The sequence below is a fragment of the Durio zibethinus genome, chromosome 3, assembly GCF_047325235.1.
Source record: "Durio zibethinus cultivar Kanyao isolate XHJ-2024 chromosome 3, ASM4732523v1, whole genome shotgun sequence".
Classification (NCBI taxonomy): domain Eukaryota; kingdom Viridiplantae; phylum Streptophyta; class Magnoliopsida; order Malvales; family Malvaceae; genus Durio; species Durio zibethinus.
Window position 1 is genome coordinate 9,580,986 of NC_143164.1, and position 18,555 is coordinate 9,599,540.

Below are 18,555 nucleotides of genomic sequence, written 5' to 3' on the forward strand. Positions count from 1 at the left end.
TCTTATTTAAAAGAAAGAAATTTCAGAGCGATGACAAGAAAACAGATGTACAAAAGTCCAAGAAGCATAACGTACGCAGAACCCACCATGTCGGCCTTTGATCCCACCTCTTATTTTTGTATTATAGTTTTTGTCTCCCTTCAATAGTATAGTTTCTTTGGACAACAAAATATTACTACTCCAAACTTTTCTGATTATTGGATGCAATTTTTTAATATATGAAAAATTGTTAAATATATTGATAGTGAAATTTTTTAAATTCATAAATATGATTTAAAATATATTTAAAAAATAAATAATTTTTTAATTTCTTAATAATATTTATTAAATTAAAATTTTATATTTATAATATATTAAATATTAACTTTTAAATATATATTATATTTTTACAAATGCAAGTAATATATATATATATATATATAATATACACAAATTTTAAAAAATAATAATAAGAGAGAAAAGAGAGAGCGAGAATTTGTCGGTGCTTGCTTAGAGAAGATTTGTTTTTTTTTTTTTTTAACCAAGAATTGAGGTGATGGGATGATAAAGTCTTTCGATTTTTAATTAAAATAATCATCTTTAAATATAATAAATAAAAAAAATTTTCAATAAATGTTTATTAAATTAGTTCAGCCCTGCTTGTATGTATATCTCTTTTTAAATCGAAGTTCCTTTCGCCGCCCCGAGTTCTCAACGTACTCATATTTCTCACCACTTTTGAACTCATTTCATAATAATAATAGTAAGCTACTCCACCAAACCATCACCGCCGCCGCCGTGCTATCCTCTGTCTATTGCTACCGAAACAGATGGACCAAAAGCTGGCAGTAGAGATAGACCAAATGCCTCCACGTGGAATTCACCACAGGCGGGCCCACTCCGACACGACCTTCCGTTTCGACGATCTTCTCCTCTTCGACCCTTCCGACCTCGATCTTTCCTCCCTCGACCTCCCGCCTTCCTCCTCCAATCCAACTCCGCCACCTGTCATCCCCGTTCCCGCTGATTCCTCGGACGACTCCTCTTCCAACGGCCACCCCTCTCGCTCCTCGCACACCAACCCTAGGCATATCTCTTCCCACCTCCGTAGTCTTTCTGTTGACTCTGACTTCTTCGACGGACTCGGGTTGACTGGACCCGCTATTTCCGGAGGAGCTGGAGATGAGAAATTTGGCGGGAAAGGAGGGGTGGGAGAGAAGAGGGTTCACCATAGGCATAGTAACTCGATGGATGCGTTGACTACGGCTTCGTTTGAGGCTGAGTGTTTGATGACCGTTGATGGCGTTAAGAAGGCTATGGCTCCTGATAGACTCGCTGAGCTTGCCCTTATTGACCCCAAGAGAGCTAAAAGGTGGAATTTTTTTTCGTGATAGTCTCTCTTTGTTGCTAGTACTTTTTTTTTCCTTTTTAAATTAAATTAAACTAGGTGGAATTTTTCCACAATTTACTTTTAATCGATTAAAAAAAGAAAGGCAATTATATGGTTTTTCTTCATCGTCATCATCATCATCTTGTTTCCATAGACTAATTTTGTTTTTGTTTTTGAATTTTGATTTGTTCTTCACCAAAGACGAGTGTGTGTTTGGCCTCTTCGGTCAACCCCTTTTTTTTATTTTCATTCTTTTTTTTTTTTGTCTTTTTGTATGTAATATAGTTGTAATTACTTTCATTTAATTAATTTTCATACTAAATGAAGTTGGTTTTGTGCTGTAGGATTCTGGCTAACAGGCAATCCGCGGCGCGTTCAAAGGAGAGGAAGATTCGATACACGAGTGAACTGGAGAGGAAGGTTCAGACTCTTCAGACAGAAGCTACCAATCTCTCCGCGCAGGTCACAATGTTACAGGTAAATGCACTTTATGCCTTTTTGGTTTAGCTTTACAGTTTTACACCTCAAAAATATGATCCTTTGCTCCTTTCTAGATTGTGAACTTTCCAGGTTCATGCATTCAAATGGTTTTTCTTTTTTTTTTGGGTTATTTTCCTTGTTATAACATGATACCTCAATCATTTGTAAACGGTTTTCCAATTCCAAGGTTAAAGTCTGCTCTTTGCTAATTGTATATATGCATGAAACACATGCTTGCATATTCATTTATAGGTCAAATCACAGATGAGATAGTTGGAATAATTGTTGGAGATTTTACCCATTTTATTTGGCTTTTTGTTTAATTTAGTACTTGAATTTCAGAGAAAAATTTTTCTGTAACTGTTTTCAACTTCCAAATACTCCTTTTTCGTATAGATACATAGAATTCTCTTCATTGGAAGAAGGGTTAAATGTAATAAACGCCTTGTACTGCTTCTGTCTAACCTAATTAATGTGCCACTTGCCAGTGTCTTTAGCCACTTTGCACCTTCTCAAATAGTTTCATTGATTCTTTTATGTTACAAATTGTTTTTCTGACACATGTAGTTACCTTAGATAACAGTCATTGATAAATCCTTTAATAAAATGGGGAAAGAAAATAGATATGATGCTGAAATAGTTGTGTACCTTTTTTATCTTCATTCATTAGAAATAATTTTCCATGCTTAAATTTCTCTGTCTCTACAAAGCAGTTCATGATATCCACCAATTTTTGTATTAGAGGATGTATGCCAATATTGCTTGGTCTGGGATTGTACTGTTGAGCATGGGATGTGTCCAACACAGGTGAATTCTAGTTTTTAAGAGTTTTTCTCTTAATATTCTGAGGGCCAGATCGTTGATCCCTGATGCCCTGCTCAACTTTGAATCCAGGTGTTCAATATATTTTAGGAAAAATGAGAACTAACATAGGTGTATTACAAGGCAAATGATCCATTATGTTTGGTAATAAAATCTGAGTATTTAGGTTTTTTGATGATTTTAATGCTTCTAGGGTGCTTCACTGTTGCGCAGCGTGTATAAGTGGAAAACAGTATTTAACACTCTTGAGGTGGATTATGCCATATTAAATGCTGGGAAAAGGCAACTTTATGCACTTTCTTTAATTATGCATAGGAATGAGGGGAAGCATAATTCTCCTTTTTGGCATAGCTTTTCAATTGTTCCATATCGAACTATCTTTGATTCTGCTACCACCATATAGGCCATACATATGCCAAAACAATTGTATTTCTGAGATAAAATAGGGTCTGTTGGATTGGTCAGTTTCAGCCTATGACATCTCTAAAAGGGTGTCTGTGGATTTGGTATATTATAAAACAGCTACTAGATAACTATCACTTACTTTTGAGTTCTCGAAATTGTCTGTAATGCCTTCAAGAACCTAATATTCAGTTTACGAACCAGTAGAATATTACTATCTAATTAACCTTTGTCTGTTCTGTATGTGACTGTGGCATGTGGATGCATTTCAGTTCGTGATAAGAGATGTATACACTGCAAAGCAGATAAGCCACTGACTTTATCCATCTTTTTCTCTAGGGCTTGAATGAGGAAAGAGCCTATTCCTCTAGTTTTTTCTTCTTGTTAAGGCAAAACAAAACACTGCACTTTCCCACGAGTTTGTCTCTTTTTCTCTAGGGCTTAAATGAGGAAAAAGTGCGTCCTCTAGCTTTTTCTTCTTGTAAAAGTAAATCAAAACAGTGCACTTTCCCTCTGCAGATCTTCCTGCTGATTAGCCTCTCTATGTATACTTCAACCTCATAGATAGTGCAGGAAGCAGTACACTTACAGCATGGTTAACTTTTTATGGATAAAATCCTGAAATTTTAAATTTTGTCTTCCAGATGAATTTAGTATAAAGAGATATTCTGTTTACTTTGATCTTTTCTACCTCCAGTTAGTTTAACCTTTAAAGTTTCTTACAAGCATGTATTTGGAATTTCTGCTTTACATTCCATATATTAATGGTTGTTATCAAGCGTATCAATGTGGCTTCTTATTAGATTCCATGGTGATCAGCTACAGATGTACCACAGGATCAGGAAAGAATAAGTAACAAGCAAAATAGAGGGAAATCAGAGAGGGTGGGGGGGGAAGACAAGGAATAAACAGAGGAAAACTCTGAGAGAATTCTAGAAACAACAGAATGAAAAGAGATAGCTAGGGAAAAATCTCAATTCATTATTTCTCAATGAACCAAAGTTACTGGAAACTGAAATGAGATAAGTACTTATTGGCTACTCCCTAAGCCCTGATACTCGGAAATCAAGCTAAAATAACCTACATAACTTAAAATATGCTGAATATAAATGTTACAATTGATCATATAAAACATAATTCTAGTAATATCATAAAATCCATAGTTGTTTGATTGTTCAATCAGCTTCTTTTTTGGCCCTCTTCTGTTACTTATCCAGTTTTACATTCATAAAAGATTAATCTAGTCAATGTGCTATTTTAAGAATGAAGAGTATGCATGGGTCTATTTACATGGCTTCCTTTGGTTTACGTGATAATACTGATGTCTTTGTCTAAATTGTTGATTGATCATTGATCATAGATGATCAGTTTGCTGGGTGCCCTTGCAGATTGCTTGTCTTGATTTCGGTTTTGCCTATTTGCTTTGTCTAGTTTGCATGATTTATCTGATTTATTTCACTGGGGCTGCTCAGTTATCATGCACCTAATGATATGACTGTATTTCTAGAGTCCTATCTGACTTATTTCTGCTGAAGTTGCTAACTTGGAAAGCACCTGTTTTGCATCTTTGAGGCTCTAATATTTGTTTAGTGCACCTGCAGTGAAGGAAGGGAACCAATTCTAATATAGTTCTCCTATGATGCAGAGAGACACTACTGGGTTGACTACTGAGAATAAGGAACTCAAACTGCGGATACAGGCTATGGAGCAACAAGCGCAGCTTAGAGACGGTATGCATGCTTTCTCACATTTTTGCACTACATACTTCAATTACTCTGGTTGGCTGGGAGCATCATAAATCAAGCGATCACTTTTTTTTGCGCATTCATCAGTTACGATGAAGTTGGTAAAACCATCGAAACTCTGCCATTTCAGTGTCAAATGATTTCATCATGCGGATGCAGTGCATTTCATAATTTAATGAAACAAATTATAAATTTTGAAGTGTAAAAAAAATAACTTAGTTAATATGGCATGTAAAAGAGTATGACACAGTTAAATCAAAATTTAGAGGTGTATGGAAAAGGGATTTTATTAATTTGTCACATTTTTGTTTTCATATGGTTTTCAGATGCCCTATAGATAATGTTAAAATACCATTTTTTAATGTAACCAATTCCTACTAGGTCATCAAATAGGTACAGATAGTTAACAAATTAGGCTTTGAAGTATATTATTTATTTTGTATTTAATTTTCTATGGTTGTAGCTTTAAATGAAGCATTGAGAGAAGAAGTGCAACGGCTCAAGATAGAAGCTGGTCAAATATCAGCTATGAATGGAAACCCTTTCAATAGAGGACTACCTCCTCAATTTTTACTGCACCAATCTGCTTCACATCACTTTTGTGGCCACCAGACCCCACAGCAGCAGCAGCAGCTACAGATGCCTCAGTCATCCACCAACGATGGACAGCCGCAACCTTGCTTCATGGATTTTGACCAGATGGCTTAGTTTCATGTTGGAAGCTAATCCTTTGAAAACATAAGAAAATTCATTCAAGGTAGCATCTTGTACAAAGAAATTATGTATATATGCATTGCAGCTTGAGGTTGTGAGAGTGTTGCTCGGATCAGTCCGTTTAGTATTAGTTTCACATATGGATTTATCACCATTAGAGTAGAAATGAATGTTAAATGTGTTGTTTAGAGAGATTAGGTCCTAATTATATTGCATAATTGATGGCTAGATGATGTTATAACTAATCGTTATATTTGTAGAATAATTTATCCTCTGGAGATGGTATATGACTTCGATGTATGAATATGTTTTCCATGGGAAGGATACCCCAAAGGGCAGGCTACAGACCTAAAATCAAATCAAAGAATGACTGATAATATGCCTTACACCACCAAAGTGAGCAGCAACTTTAAATTTATTTGCTTAAATAATATATACTGTAAATCAAGTTATTGGAGGCTCATTGTGGTGAACTACTGTCACAACAAATTCAGCTAATTAACGAAACTCTCTCAAGGGCTACAATTTTACCATGGTATCCAAGAAAAGCTGCCCCTAACTGTTAGATTGATGGTTTTATCATGACTGCAACAAATGACCAGAAGTATGATGTTGGTGCCAGATTGCTAATTATGCTTCTTAATTTTACTTAATTTACAGGCCTACAACATCAGGAAAGGTTGGTCAGTTAACCTGGATGTTGTTTCCATCCACCATGACCCTGAAACTTTCCCCTATCCTCAAAAGTTGGATCCTTCAGATTTTATGTAAGCAATCAACGGCAGAAGTTTCTTTTCTTCTCAGTTGCAAACTTACTATTCAATTACAGGCAACTATAAAAGCCTTTCAGCTTTCTGGGATTCGCTAATGTGCCCTGGAATGAACCTGGCTAAACCGGAAATCGGCATCTTCATCCATCACATGGTCTTCACATACAAGTAAGATGGTATAATGCTTAACAAATAAAACTCTTAATATTTCTAAATGGTTAGTAAGGTAGAGTAGCAGGTTGATATCAGAAACCTTTGAATTACGAAAGCAGTAAATAATAAATTAAACCAATTTGAGATAGAAATTACAGTTGAATAATCATTATTTATTTTGATCATTTTGTTAATTAAACAGTTGTCTCTGAATTATAACAAAGTAATCAATATCACAGGAGGAGACTTCTGGAGAGAGATGATTCTGTGCAGCCAAAAAACAAGTATCCTATCATGGTTGAGCCACTGTGAAACTTTTCATACTGGGATCAAGAATGAAGCAAACAGATGAAAGGCAGGAAAAAATGTTAAAAGCATGATTGAATAAATTCAAGAACAGAATTTTTTAAGTAATTGCACATTGTTTCGAGTGTATGCATCTTTGTGATATAAACAAGTTCATTAGTACATATAAAGATGAGCCTCAGCAAAAGAAACGGGAATCTCGTGATAATGCTTTTAACCTGGACACACTTGAAATTCAGCTTAACAATGGCAGATTACAAGGCTAGGACTGGACACACCTGAAATTCAACCTAGGACTAGGAGTGAATAATGGTAGACGACACGGCAAGGATAAGAAAGTTATCACCCTAACAGATTCGGATTTTTTTTACAGCCCATAATTTTGGGTCCTAAGTTATTATGAAAAGCATCAAACAATGTTTATACGTGAATATCAGTTCTTAAGGGAAATCTATCATTACATGAGCTTATCTCGATATCTGCTTGACTAAAAATTCAAGTCCTAGTAGTCTTCAAACATAAAATTCATATTACTACAACTCGGATCACAAACAAACTATTAGCTGTCTTATTTCGAAGTTCATCTAGTAGACCTAATAATTTGTGTATCTTTATTGTGTTTGTGTTGTGTCAAACAAAAAAAAAAGAAAAAACACGAAAAATTACCATGTTAAAATCTTGTCAACATATCAAATACAAAACTTTTTTTTTTTTTGTCAAACTCATACAATTTTTGTTAAAAATTTATCTTTATTGCTTTTACATCTTCTTCCGTATTGTTTTAGTGTATCAGTAAACAAGAAATTTGTTAGGCATTGCTATTAACCAGAACATTTAAACGATACATGCAAGGAACAAAGGAATAATGCAAAAGCCTTATAGTAAAAGGAAAAACTTCTTAATCAAATCTAGATTGCACTAAAATCAAATGTCAAGCTACAAGAAAACAGAGGAATAATTCTGAAAAATAAAAAAGAATCATTTCGTCACTTGTGCAGAGCGCAAGCACAATTCTCTTTCCCTATATCTGCTGCAATACAAGGAGGCTGAACATGTTCTTCTTGATACCAAATTGATCGTTTTTCAACTAATTCATTCAAGAAGACATCCAGCTTCTCCATGGTCACATTAGGCATCACCACCACATGGGCTATATTCCTTTCACAAGCAAGTTGCCACCTTCGAACAAACTCCACATCCTGGGGCCGCTCAAACACAACCGTACTGCTGAGTTCATTTAGCATAGCACCGATCCCAGCCCCACGCAGTCGGTCCTTCAAATAGTGAGCATTTCTGAGGCACTTCTGAACTTCTTTTTGAAATCCTTTGTAACCTTTTTTGTTGAGAGTATACCACAGGAAAATAGGAGCATGACCATTTCGACTTCCCATGATCGTAGCATCTCTTGATGCAAGGTATTCAACATTGCTTGAGAGCACATTGATGTGCTCCATCCTTGTGATCTGAACACCACAAGGCATTGGACAACCCACAAACTTGTGGCCGGATACACTCACACTTCCAATGGGCTTCTTGAAAGTAACCTTTGGTGCCTGTTCACCACCAAGAATGATATCAGGTTTAAGAGGTAATAGCTTCCATAAGACAGAAAAGTATGTAACTTAGTTAGATAAGAGTTTGAGAAACAAACTTATAAGATTATGCACAAACTCATCATCTACTTCCAGACAGGATACAAGCTTGATAGCCGTGTTCATTCCTTTATGCTTCTTTTAAACATATCAACAAACATTAAACCTATTAGAAAGTTAGCAGTGTTTCACCCAAAGCAGGAAAGGAATCACATAATTTGTCCTGCTGACCTATGGTGGGAAGTACAAAGTCTTAATAATCTACGCAACACTATATAGACGGACTATAAGCAGTGATAAAAGACTCTTATGGTACTTCATCTCTGTTCTTCAGGCCAAATCCTGAAGTACTTCATCTAGCCCTAATTCAGTTTTTTATAATCAAATCCAGAGGAGACAAATACCATATTACATTCTACAACTTATTCACGAAAAAGTTATAAATTGGCAGAACAAAAGCAGTGTGCTTATGCCTCAGAAGGTATAAGTGATGGAAAGGATAGTTGACAACCGAGCTTCGCTATCTTCCCTCAAATCCACGTTAAAATAGAGGCTGTACATGTGAAACTTACCCGTTTGATGAAAGGCATCATGAGTCCGAACAAAGCTCCATCACAATGAATGTAGAACTTATCATGTGAAAATCCACATTTTTCAAGGGTTTGTATCACAAGATCAAGGTCATCTACAGCTCCTTTTACAGTTGTTCCTGCAGTAAACATTATTTACTAAGTTATTTCTCTCATTTGAAATCTGTGACACTGTGAGGATGTATATGCAAGAGAAAGAGAGAGAGAGAGAGAGAGAGAGAGAGAGACCTATGTTAACATTGATTATAGCTGGTTTGTCCTTGTTATCAAGCAACTTAACTCTGAAATCACTGCAATCAATCTCACCCGAGACTAGAGTATGAACCTTCACACACACCATTCGATACATTCGTGCTGCTTTAAAGATAGAGTAATGTGACTCCCGTGATGCATACAAAATCCCATCTGGAAACACTTCCCTCCTGCAAAAACCAATCATCAGTCACTTGCGCTTGTCAATTAGCAAAAGATTACAATGTTTGAAACGTAAGTAACCAAGTTTTAAACAACCACTAACCCAACTAAAATTCCATGAAGATTTCCTTCAGTGCCACAATTTGTAATGTAACCCCAGAATTCGTTCTTCTCTATTTCCCACAAACGGGCAAACCAATCCAACACACCAACTTCAAACTGCCTTGAATGAACTCCGTAGTTGCTCTCAATAAATGGATCTCCAAGATTGTTGATCGAGAAATGCTGTAACTGAGCTAGTGCACCATAATCGAAGTCCAGATTATAAGGATAGCCTGAAAAGCTTTACTTCAATTAATAATCCATACGTTTCAAGGCACCAACGAAGTCTACTGGAGGATCAATTTAAGTAAAAGTCATTGGAAAATTAAGTTAACAATTTAACATATGATTATTAACAAAAGCAAAATCTGCGTTCATAATTTTAGAACAAAATAAATGATTTTACATTTTTCATAAAACAATTATTATAAAATCGGTATTAGATTTTATTTATTTCTTCATTTTTAGTTGATTACAGTTTTGCTTAGTTTCAACTACGCACCTGCTTTTGCATTTTAGCAACTTTTTAAATACCCGAATTATAATAAAAGGCAACGTAATCCGTTAAGAAACAAAAACAACGTTGTAACTCTCTCTTTGTTTCACCATTTATTTGCATAATAATCATAATGTTAAAAAATTAAGACACATAATTACCCTTTTCTTTTGCAAACTAAATGCATGTAGAATCTCTCAATGAAACAGAAAACGAACTCAAACTAAAGCTAGCAGTAAACATTTTTTTTTTTTTTTACCTAAATGGTGCTTGGTCCGCTCCATGAGGTTTCTGCGATATCTAGCCAAGACGGTAGCCATGTAAGCCTCCTTGTCACCGGTGAACTCATCGTTAGTTTCCGGCTCCGTAATGGCCAGGCACGTGCTGTGCACGTTCCTCCCCAACTCAATCTCCTTGCTTTTCTTCGTCGGCTTCTCCACGCCTTCTTCCTCCTCCTCCTCGGATTCCCTGGGCCCACCATTGGCTACCGGAACAACAGGAAGCAACGGTTCCACCACCACAGCCGGTGGATCAAAGTTATCCGTCAAGATCTCCATCTTCTCTTTCACGTTTGGCGACGCTGTTTCGATCTCCACGGGCCCAGCCATGATTTTCTATATTACAACAGAAAACAAAACGTGAAATTTGTGAATAAAAGTGAAGTTAAATGAAAGTTGATCTATGGAGCATGAGAGTTGTTATTCTATTTACAGGCGGTAGCCATTGGTCTCACTTTGGGAGGACAAATCTTATATAAAATTTTTTGGATAAAATTTGTGAATTTTTTTAATAAAATAATTTAATAAAAAATTTAAATAGATAAGTTGATAAAGGTTAACGTCAAAATTAATAATATATTAAAAAATAATTAAAAATATTATTTATAATTTAAATTTAATTAATATATATTTTATGATAAAATTTTTATTAATATTTTTATTAAAAATATATATAATTTATTAAAAAATTTTAAAATTTTATAAACTTAATTTATATAATAAAATTTTTTAATCTATTAATTTGATATTTTATTGTATCCATATAAAAATCATTTATTTGATTGTTTATTAATTTCAACTATTAGTATTAATGTCTAAATCTTACAAATAAATTTTGAAATATAATAAAATATTTAATGTTATATTTAAATTTTAAAAATTTTTAATATAATTCATAATATTAACTTTAAAAATTACTATCAATTATTAATAATAGTGACTGAACAATTTCAAAGACCGACCTTTCCCATCAAACCATCCGACATTACAATCGAAATCAAACTTCGGTAAAGCATTAAAATTGTCAGTGACGCGTGGCATCACAGATATTTTGGATTGTAGGGTTCAAAACATTTAATGAAATTTCAATGAATTAAATAAGAGGGCCGAGCAATGGGGCGTGATTCAGCTAACCTTTTGTGAATATGAAAAGGAACCATGAGGGGAAAATTTGAAGGTTCTCTGTTGGATTGAGATGGAGTCACGTTGCCGGTAAGTTGCTTTTCCGTGAAAGAAAACGATTGTTTTTATTTTTAATTATTTAATAATTATCCACGTGTTGTCCAAATTTTGTCGACTTGTTTGTGTTTGATGTTACTGCCTCATAAAGTATCCACAGGGGATCAGAAAACCAAAGGAACCCAATCTCGTTCCCTTTCCTCTTTTTGTAATCAGTGTTAGGGAAAAATTTATCCAACCCCAAAAGAATCAATAACTTAACCCATCACATCAGGTCTTTAATTTCTGGATTCAATGTTGGTTTTGCTACACATTATATCGTCCATTTTATTGCATCAAAACAAATGCATTTTTATCCTTTTTTTTTCTTCTCCAATGTAGTATACTCGTAATTTGTTATTACTTAAATCCAAAGATTAATTAATGCGCTTAATCAAACGCTTGGAAGACCAAAGTAGTTTCACAAAGTATATTTTCTCTTGGATCAATAATCTCTCTTGTATTAATTATTTATTATTAAATTCAATTTTTAATTTAATTAATTCATAATTTTTTAAAATAATATCTGAAAATTTTAAAATTTTAATTTTAATGTATACAATTTTATTTTACTTTTAAATTATTATCTCTTCTACGTTAAAAAAGTAATTTAGTACTTTTTAAAGGACAGAATAATGATCCCAACACTTATATATATCCTTGACACAATATGAAAGCGTTGGGCTTGGTAAGAATTTTAAAAGGACATGTTTGTCCGACTCTAGCAGTAATAAAACTTTTGGGACGTACCGCCACTTCCATGTGTTTTTTAAGTATTAGAACTATATATCATTATTTATTATAGATATTTTCTTGCTGGTCTTGAATCCTGACACCAACTTTACTTCTTTCCAATTCACTCAATTAATGCAGCATCACTACATTACTCTCTGTCAACGATATTTTTTTCCCAAAGCTGCTCTCTACACGAATTAAATCCCTTAATAACATCTTCAACCTAAAAAAAAAAAAAAATAGTTAACTTCAAATAATACAACCTGAAAACATGAAACACATATGAAATATAAAATTATCTTTTCATAATTATGTTTGATGTATCGGTAGTATAACTAGAATTTTTATGTCAATGAGGTTAATATTATAGTATTATTTTTTCTAATATTTTGTTATTTAATATAACATTGACAAAATTAAATATATAAAAGTATAATGCACAATATTATATAATGCACAAATCATTTATAAATTTAATCAAATTCATAAGGAAAAAAACTATAACCCTTAGTTTGGTAACAACAAATTGAAGAAAGAATTTCAATTAAAAATAAGTGAAAATCAAAATCAAAATAAGATAAAAAATATGTAATAAAAAAATCAATAATAATATGTAAAAAAAAATTTTGAATTCGTGAGTTAAATTTATATTTATAGTGAAAGAAAATTATTAGCATTTTAAAATTAAAATAAATGTAAAAAGTAAAGATTAAAATTTATTTTTTACCTTCTTAAAATAAATTTAAAATAAAATTTAATGGTATCAATATAGAAAAACCACTAATTTTTGCATACTAATTACATGTATAGTATTAGCTAATTACATATGTATTATTAAATTTTAAAAATTGAATAGGGTCTATTGGAACGTGACAAGTTTCTTAAGCAAAGAGCCTGCTACGTGTCTACAAAATTCAAGTACGTGGTTACTGATCTCGGCCCTAGTGGAGGTTTTGGGTTATATTTAGGGATGTTTGTTTGTAGAATTTTAAATTTTCGGAGAAAATATAATCTTTAAAAAGTATAGATTTTTAATAAAAAGTTATTTTTTTTAGTATGAGATCATTAGATTTTTGTATTTGGTTGATGAAAAATTAAATTTTTTAATAATGTATTTTGATTATAATATCTTTTATTATATACAATAAATATAATAATTTGTCAATAAAATTAATCGATAAATAATATGTTTTAAATCATAAAAATATAATATTCATGTGTTCAACTATAAAAAAAAAAATAGTCATCAATTACTGTATTAATTGTAGTAATAATTGATTATACATATATTTTTAAAAGATTACGATGAATAATTATTGTATTTAGTTTTAAAGAAATGTAATAATTGATTATTTTCAAAAAATTACAATGAATAATAATTATGTTTAACTTGAAAAATATAATATTTGAATATTTTTAATAAAATATAATGATCAATTATTGAATTTATCTTTTAAAAAATGTAATAATTGAGCTTTTATATGTTTTAAAAAATTACAATAAATAATTATTACGTTTAATTTTAAAAAAATACAATAATTACTTACTTAAAAAAATTATAATATACACGTTATTGCTTTTAGTTTTTAAAAAATTAATATTTGATTATTTTAAATAAATTATGATAATCACTTATTACACTTATATTAAAAAAACATAATAAATAAATTTTTTATATATTTTAAAAATTTTATAATAAATAATTACTATACTGTATTTCTTTAAAATACAATAATTGATTACACCTAGAAAATTTCCAAAAAATGCGGTCGTGTTCTCGTAGCACAGAGAAAAGTTGATCAAGAGTCAATTTGGGCTTTACCATGCTACCATTTTCAACGAGGAGCGGATGAAAAGAGAGATGAAAATAAAAGATTCTTCTTTGCAATGAAAGCAGTGATGGCGATGAGGATCCTGAAATGATTTCGTGATAATCACAAGGCAGAAACCTCTCCCACACAGCATCAGAGTCTGCAACTGATCTCAAGGCAGGAAAAACCAAGGCCGATTGACACGTGTCTCGAGATGAAATCAATCATATGTTAAAAAATTACAATTCAAATATTATATTTTTGTTAAAAAATACAATAAATAATAAAAATTACTATATTTTAAAACATATAAATTCAATATTCGAGTGATAAAATAAAAAAATTTACTACTCAAATACTATGTCAAGTTTTTAACAAACACAATATTTGTATTATTTATTTTCAACACGATGTTTGTTAAAAAAAAATTAAATTTTTTTATCATACATTGATTTTCAAAAAAAATAAAACAAAAACAAAATATATTTTATTTAGGTCAAATTTGTGATAAAAATAATTTTCCTTCTTGAATCTTAAAAAATTTCATGAAAAAATGAGTTTTTTATTCCAAAACTTTTAAGTACTATTAAAGAAACTAAAATTATCTCAAAAATCGTATACTTAAAAACCAAAAGTAAGAATTACACTCTCATAAATACAAATTCTAAAAAAAAATCTCAAATTCTTCGTAACCAAACCTTCTTACGTAAAACAGCATTTGGCGCAAATGAAAGAGATTGATTTTGGGCTAAACTCTGTATATAGCGTGAATAAAATGCTATAAAAATGCGTGAAACACATTAGATTCAGGATGGATTAGAGGGTTGGTTCAACTTTTGGAATCTTTACTTAGGTCCAATTTGAAAATTTTACCAGATCTTTTCTTTTTAATCCACGCCCAACCGATTAGGGAACCATTTTCATTGAAGCATATCTCACAAGTTTTTAAAGATCCATCTGGTCATGAAAAACGCTTTTAAGATCGATCCCTCAAAAAATCCCTTCGTCCGTCAGGTCGTCAAGTGCTTAAATGTCATAAGGGAAATCAATCACCAAGTTGTGAATTATCTGACTTCCATTACAAAAGAAAAGACCTGTCCATATGTTATACTACTATTATAGCTTCTGATAACTTGGTGAACTACCTATCTAATGACTACATATAATTTCTACAGATAAACCTGCGGAAGCATTTACACTGATGACAATAGCAACACTAAGAAAGTAGCAAGCGAAAGTTCAGAAAAGATGCCTGGTTAAAATAACAGGTAGTAAGAAAATCCTGAGCTCCCTAGAATTGTGGACCATGTCCCAGCTTACTGAGCCAAATACATGCTCGAATGCAGGAAACTAGTAATGGTAAGCTAGGTAATGTGCTTAATACCAACCCTTCTATGTCCTCATCCACTTTCTTTCCACCTACCATTTTCTTATGATCAGAAGGAAATATTTGTTGATAATCAGTCAGGTATTATCTGTGTGTTCCATCCATTCATCTTCCTGTGAAAACAGAAGTGGGTCTTCTAATGCCCGAAGTTCATGATGTGATCAATGCTGATAAATCATATTCAAGCTCTCCCAATCTATCTGTGATTAGCATCTAAATTAGAAGGCAGTGATGGCGCCTATCATATACAAACAACATTATAATGATATTCTGGACAACACATATTCAAAAGACAAAGGCTCCTGAAGAATTCCTGCACAACTATTCATTCTCGCCCACCCACAACAAGTGTTTCTAAAGACATTCTTTTAGTGCATCTTGAAGCATGACAATGTATATCCCTAGCGGACAAAGTTTTAGCATAATTGTATGATTAGCTTCGTTCTACTAAAGCCAACACTTCCCTATTCAGGGCCTTATGTTTGCTTTAATTTTTATGCTATGAATTCTTTCTAATGTGGTAAATGACCAAAATCAAAACAAGCTAAAATAGTAGTGACAATATGGCCTAATCATATGAACTAATGTGTTTTTCCTTTTTGTTTTCCTATTTCTTGGATGTGATTTGCATGTGAATTTGAAGCTAAAGAGTAACAATATGGCCAAATCATATCAAATAATGTCTTTTTCCTTTTCTTTTCCTCTTTCTTGCATGTGTACTTGAATTCGTAGCTGAAGAGTGATTTTTAAGGTATTACAACTAATATTTATGTTAAGATCCAATACATACTTAAACATACAAATTATATTCCAGATTCATTTGAATCTTCACTCTTATATACAATTACATATTTTAATTATCAATTGAAAATTCACCTCCCACCCTCCCTCACCCCTCCGGAGTCCCAAAACAAACAAAGGGGGTTATGCCCTTTTTCTTTGAAGCTTATCCCTCCCCTCATGGAGGATGAAATGCCTCCTCACTTTAAGCCCACAAAGGGAGGCTTAGAAGAGCAATCTGTCAGCCAAAAGAATATATCTAAAGCACCATTTGAATTAATTCAAGGCTCTTCCAGCTGGTGCCTTTATTATACATCCTTGAAAAGGCTATGCTATCAATAGGAACTATGACTTCATACTTTTGATTCCCAGATACTCCATAAATCACTAATAATATTCTAATAAACACACCATAATGTTATTCTTAGCAATTGCACTAACCGTAATGTTATTCTTAGCAATTGCAGTATCTAAAGTACAGATTAGTAAATGATGAACAAAAACCATTAACATTGACAATGCATCATATAATAATCCCGTAACGCTCGCTTCTTCCATTAATTTCAAAAAAATTCCATATTCCCCCAGAGAAAAACACCCCATGGTTACAAATAAACACAAAAGCTATCATTTCTTTTCTATATGTGAATTCAATGTCTCAATCAGGAACTGAAAACAGTAATAGAAGAAATATAACATTCTTTTGTTTTTTCATTATCAGCAACAAGTGAACATTGCCTGACAACAAATCGAACACAATTCTCACTTTTCAATCTTGACAACAGACTAAACTGTTTTTGCACTATCATGAATCGTGCATTTCACTAAAAAGAAGAAATTAATAAACATTGTAAGGACATACCAAGCATGAATTAAGGAACCGCGGTAAGCCTAGCTTCAAACATAAATCCGCTGTAAAGCTCATCCCCATTTCCGGGCACCCCATCAATCCACCGCCATTCGCAGCCATCCCAAAGAGCCAACCTCCCCACCTTCTTCCCCGAAAAGCATACCCTATTCCCTCCCCCGAACACTTTAAACTTACTATCCTGAAACCACAGGTGCATCTCCTCCGGCATCCTTGTCGCCTCTTCCCACTCCATTGTTTCCAAATCCAACCTCAATATCAAAATCGTCAAGCAAGATTGATTCAACGAATAACTCAATTTTAACCCCCCAATCATCAAGATTTTGTTCCCATTGCCGCATATTAAACGCGGTCGTTTAATGATATCGAAAATGTCCCCCCATTCGTGCCTTTCCAAACATTCCCAGTTATTGTTCATCACATTTGAATTTAACATGTTTTTGACAGCGCAAGTGAATAATTTCCACTTACTTCTCCACGGCGATCCAACGTCGCAAAGGGCGAAAACAGAGTTGGAAACGAAGATAGGGCTTCGGGGTTTTGAAGGTAAATTTGAAGAGAATTTGAGCCATTGCTGGGTTTTTTGAGAAAAGGAGAAGTAAAGAGCAGCGAGTTCTGTTAAGACCATGACTCCGTTCCTTGAGTCAACCAGCACCGAGCCATGGCGTGACCAGGCCGAGCCGAGTCGAGGGAGGACTCTGTATTGGCGAGTCAAGGGGTTACAAACGATGAGTGACTTGTCCGAGTCAGGCGAGTCAGGTGAGTTGGCCCAGAGGTAAAGTAGGCCGAGTGAAGACGCGACAGGGTGAGGAGATAGGAAGGGAAGAAAATCGAGGTTGAATCGAAGCCACTGGTTTTGATCGGGGTCGTACATGTGGAGGGAAGTAAAAAGGGACACGTGGCGACTGTGATTATGGTGGTGGTGGTGATGAGGGGGACGACGGAGACCGAGTAGGTTGAGATGGGACCGGGTGGAGATGTGGTGGATGAAAGATGAGGACGTCAGGATTTGGTTAAAGAGCTTACATACGGAGCGGCAGATCATGATTTGACGAAGCGAGAGGGAAGAGAAGATCTGGTGAAGTGTGTCCTCCGGAAGACTGTTGATCGGAGAATCCTCCATTTTTTTCGTAGAGAATGAGAATGCGATGCGAAGCAGGGAATCACGGGATTGAAATGCAGGAGGCTTGGTCAGAGTTTGGGGGTAGCGTAAAGAGACCGTGTTTTTTTGTAAACGTGGCCAAGGAGTCGACGGTTTGTCGTTTCAATCTTGACGTATTTTTTTATTCCCCTAAATTACCCTTGAATGGACCGCCAATGCATCCAACCATCTAATCATTTTTGCTGATATTTAAAGTTTTTTAAAGAGTTTTGCTTTTTGGTCCCTCTACTTGCAAAACCAATGTTTTACGTCCACGTGGAATTAACGAATGAATTGAATTTTAATTTTAATTTTATCAAGATATTTATAATTTTTTGCTTAAAAATTATCAAAATTAAAATTGAAAAAAACATATAATCAA

The 18,555-nt window shown here is 33.5% G+C and overlaps 2 protein-coding genes and 1 pseudogene across 6 annotated transcripts; 1 reads left to right on the forward strand and 2 right to left on the reverse strand.

Moving 5' to 3' along the window:
• The first annotated feature begins 637 nt into the window (after positions 1 to 637).
• LOC111299091 (transcription factor VIP1-like) lies at positions 638 to 7,025 on the forward strand. 2 transcript variants are annotated; one of them, XR_002691246.2, is made up of 6 exons: positions 638 to 1,351; positions 1,714 to 1,846; positions 4,719 to 4,803; positions 5,282 to 5,575; positions 6,193 to 6,470; positions 6,695 to 7,025. XR_002691246.2 is itself a non-coding variant. In XM_022894060.2 (4 exons), the coding sequence occupies exons 1-4, from the start codon at positions 810 to 812 to the stop codon at positions 5,524 to 5,526; spliced, it is 1,005 nt and encodes a 334-aa protein (XP_022749795.1). In that variant the 5' UTR covers positions 639 to 809; the 3' UTR covers positions 5,527 to 5,832. The 2 variants fall into 2 exon arrangements, 1 of the variants encoding a protein (XP_022749795.1); XM_022894060.2 differs by lacking the exons at positions 6,193 to 6,470; positions 6,695 to 7,025 and having other exon boundaries at positions 639 to 1,351; positions 5,282 to 5,832.
• Positions 7,026 to 7,658: 633 nt separating this feature from the next.
• Positions 7,659 to 10,678, reverse strand: LOC111299086 (serine decarboxylase-like). Its single transcript, XM_022894046.2, has 5 exons — positions 10,215 to 10,678; positions 9,461 to 9,692; positions 9,172 to 9,365; positions 8,926 to 9,062; positions 7,659 to 8,314 (listed from the first exon to the last, which is right to left on the reverse strand). The coding sequence occupies exons 1-5, from the start codon at positions 10,561 to 10,563 to the stop codon at positions 7,748 to 7,750; spliced, it is 1,479 nt and encodes a 492-aa protein (XP_022749781.2). The 5' UTR covers positions 10,564 to 10,678; the 3' UTR covers positions 7,659 to 7,747.
• Positions 10,679 to 15,033: 4,355 nt separating this feature from the next.
• LOC111299097 (SKP1-interacting partner 15 pseudogene) lies at positions 15,034 to 18,316 on the reverse strand (annotated as a pseudogene). 3 transcript variants are annotated; one of them, XR_016340929.1, is made up of 2 exons: positions 17,027 to 18,316; positions 15,034 to 15,580 (listed from the first exon to the last, which is right to left on the reverse strand). The product of XR_016340929.1 is annotated as an SKP1-interacting partner 15 pseudogene, transcript variant X2 (transcript). The 3 variants fall into 3 exon arrangements; XR_016340930.1 differs by having other exon boundaries at positions 15,034 to 15,622; XR_016340928.1 differs by having other exon boundaries at positions 15,034 to 15,584; positions 17,027 to 18,315.
• Positions 18,317 to 18,555: the final 239 nt, after the last annotated feature.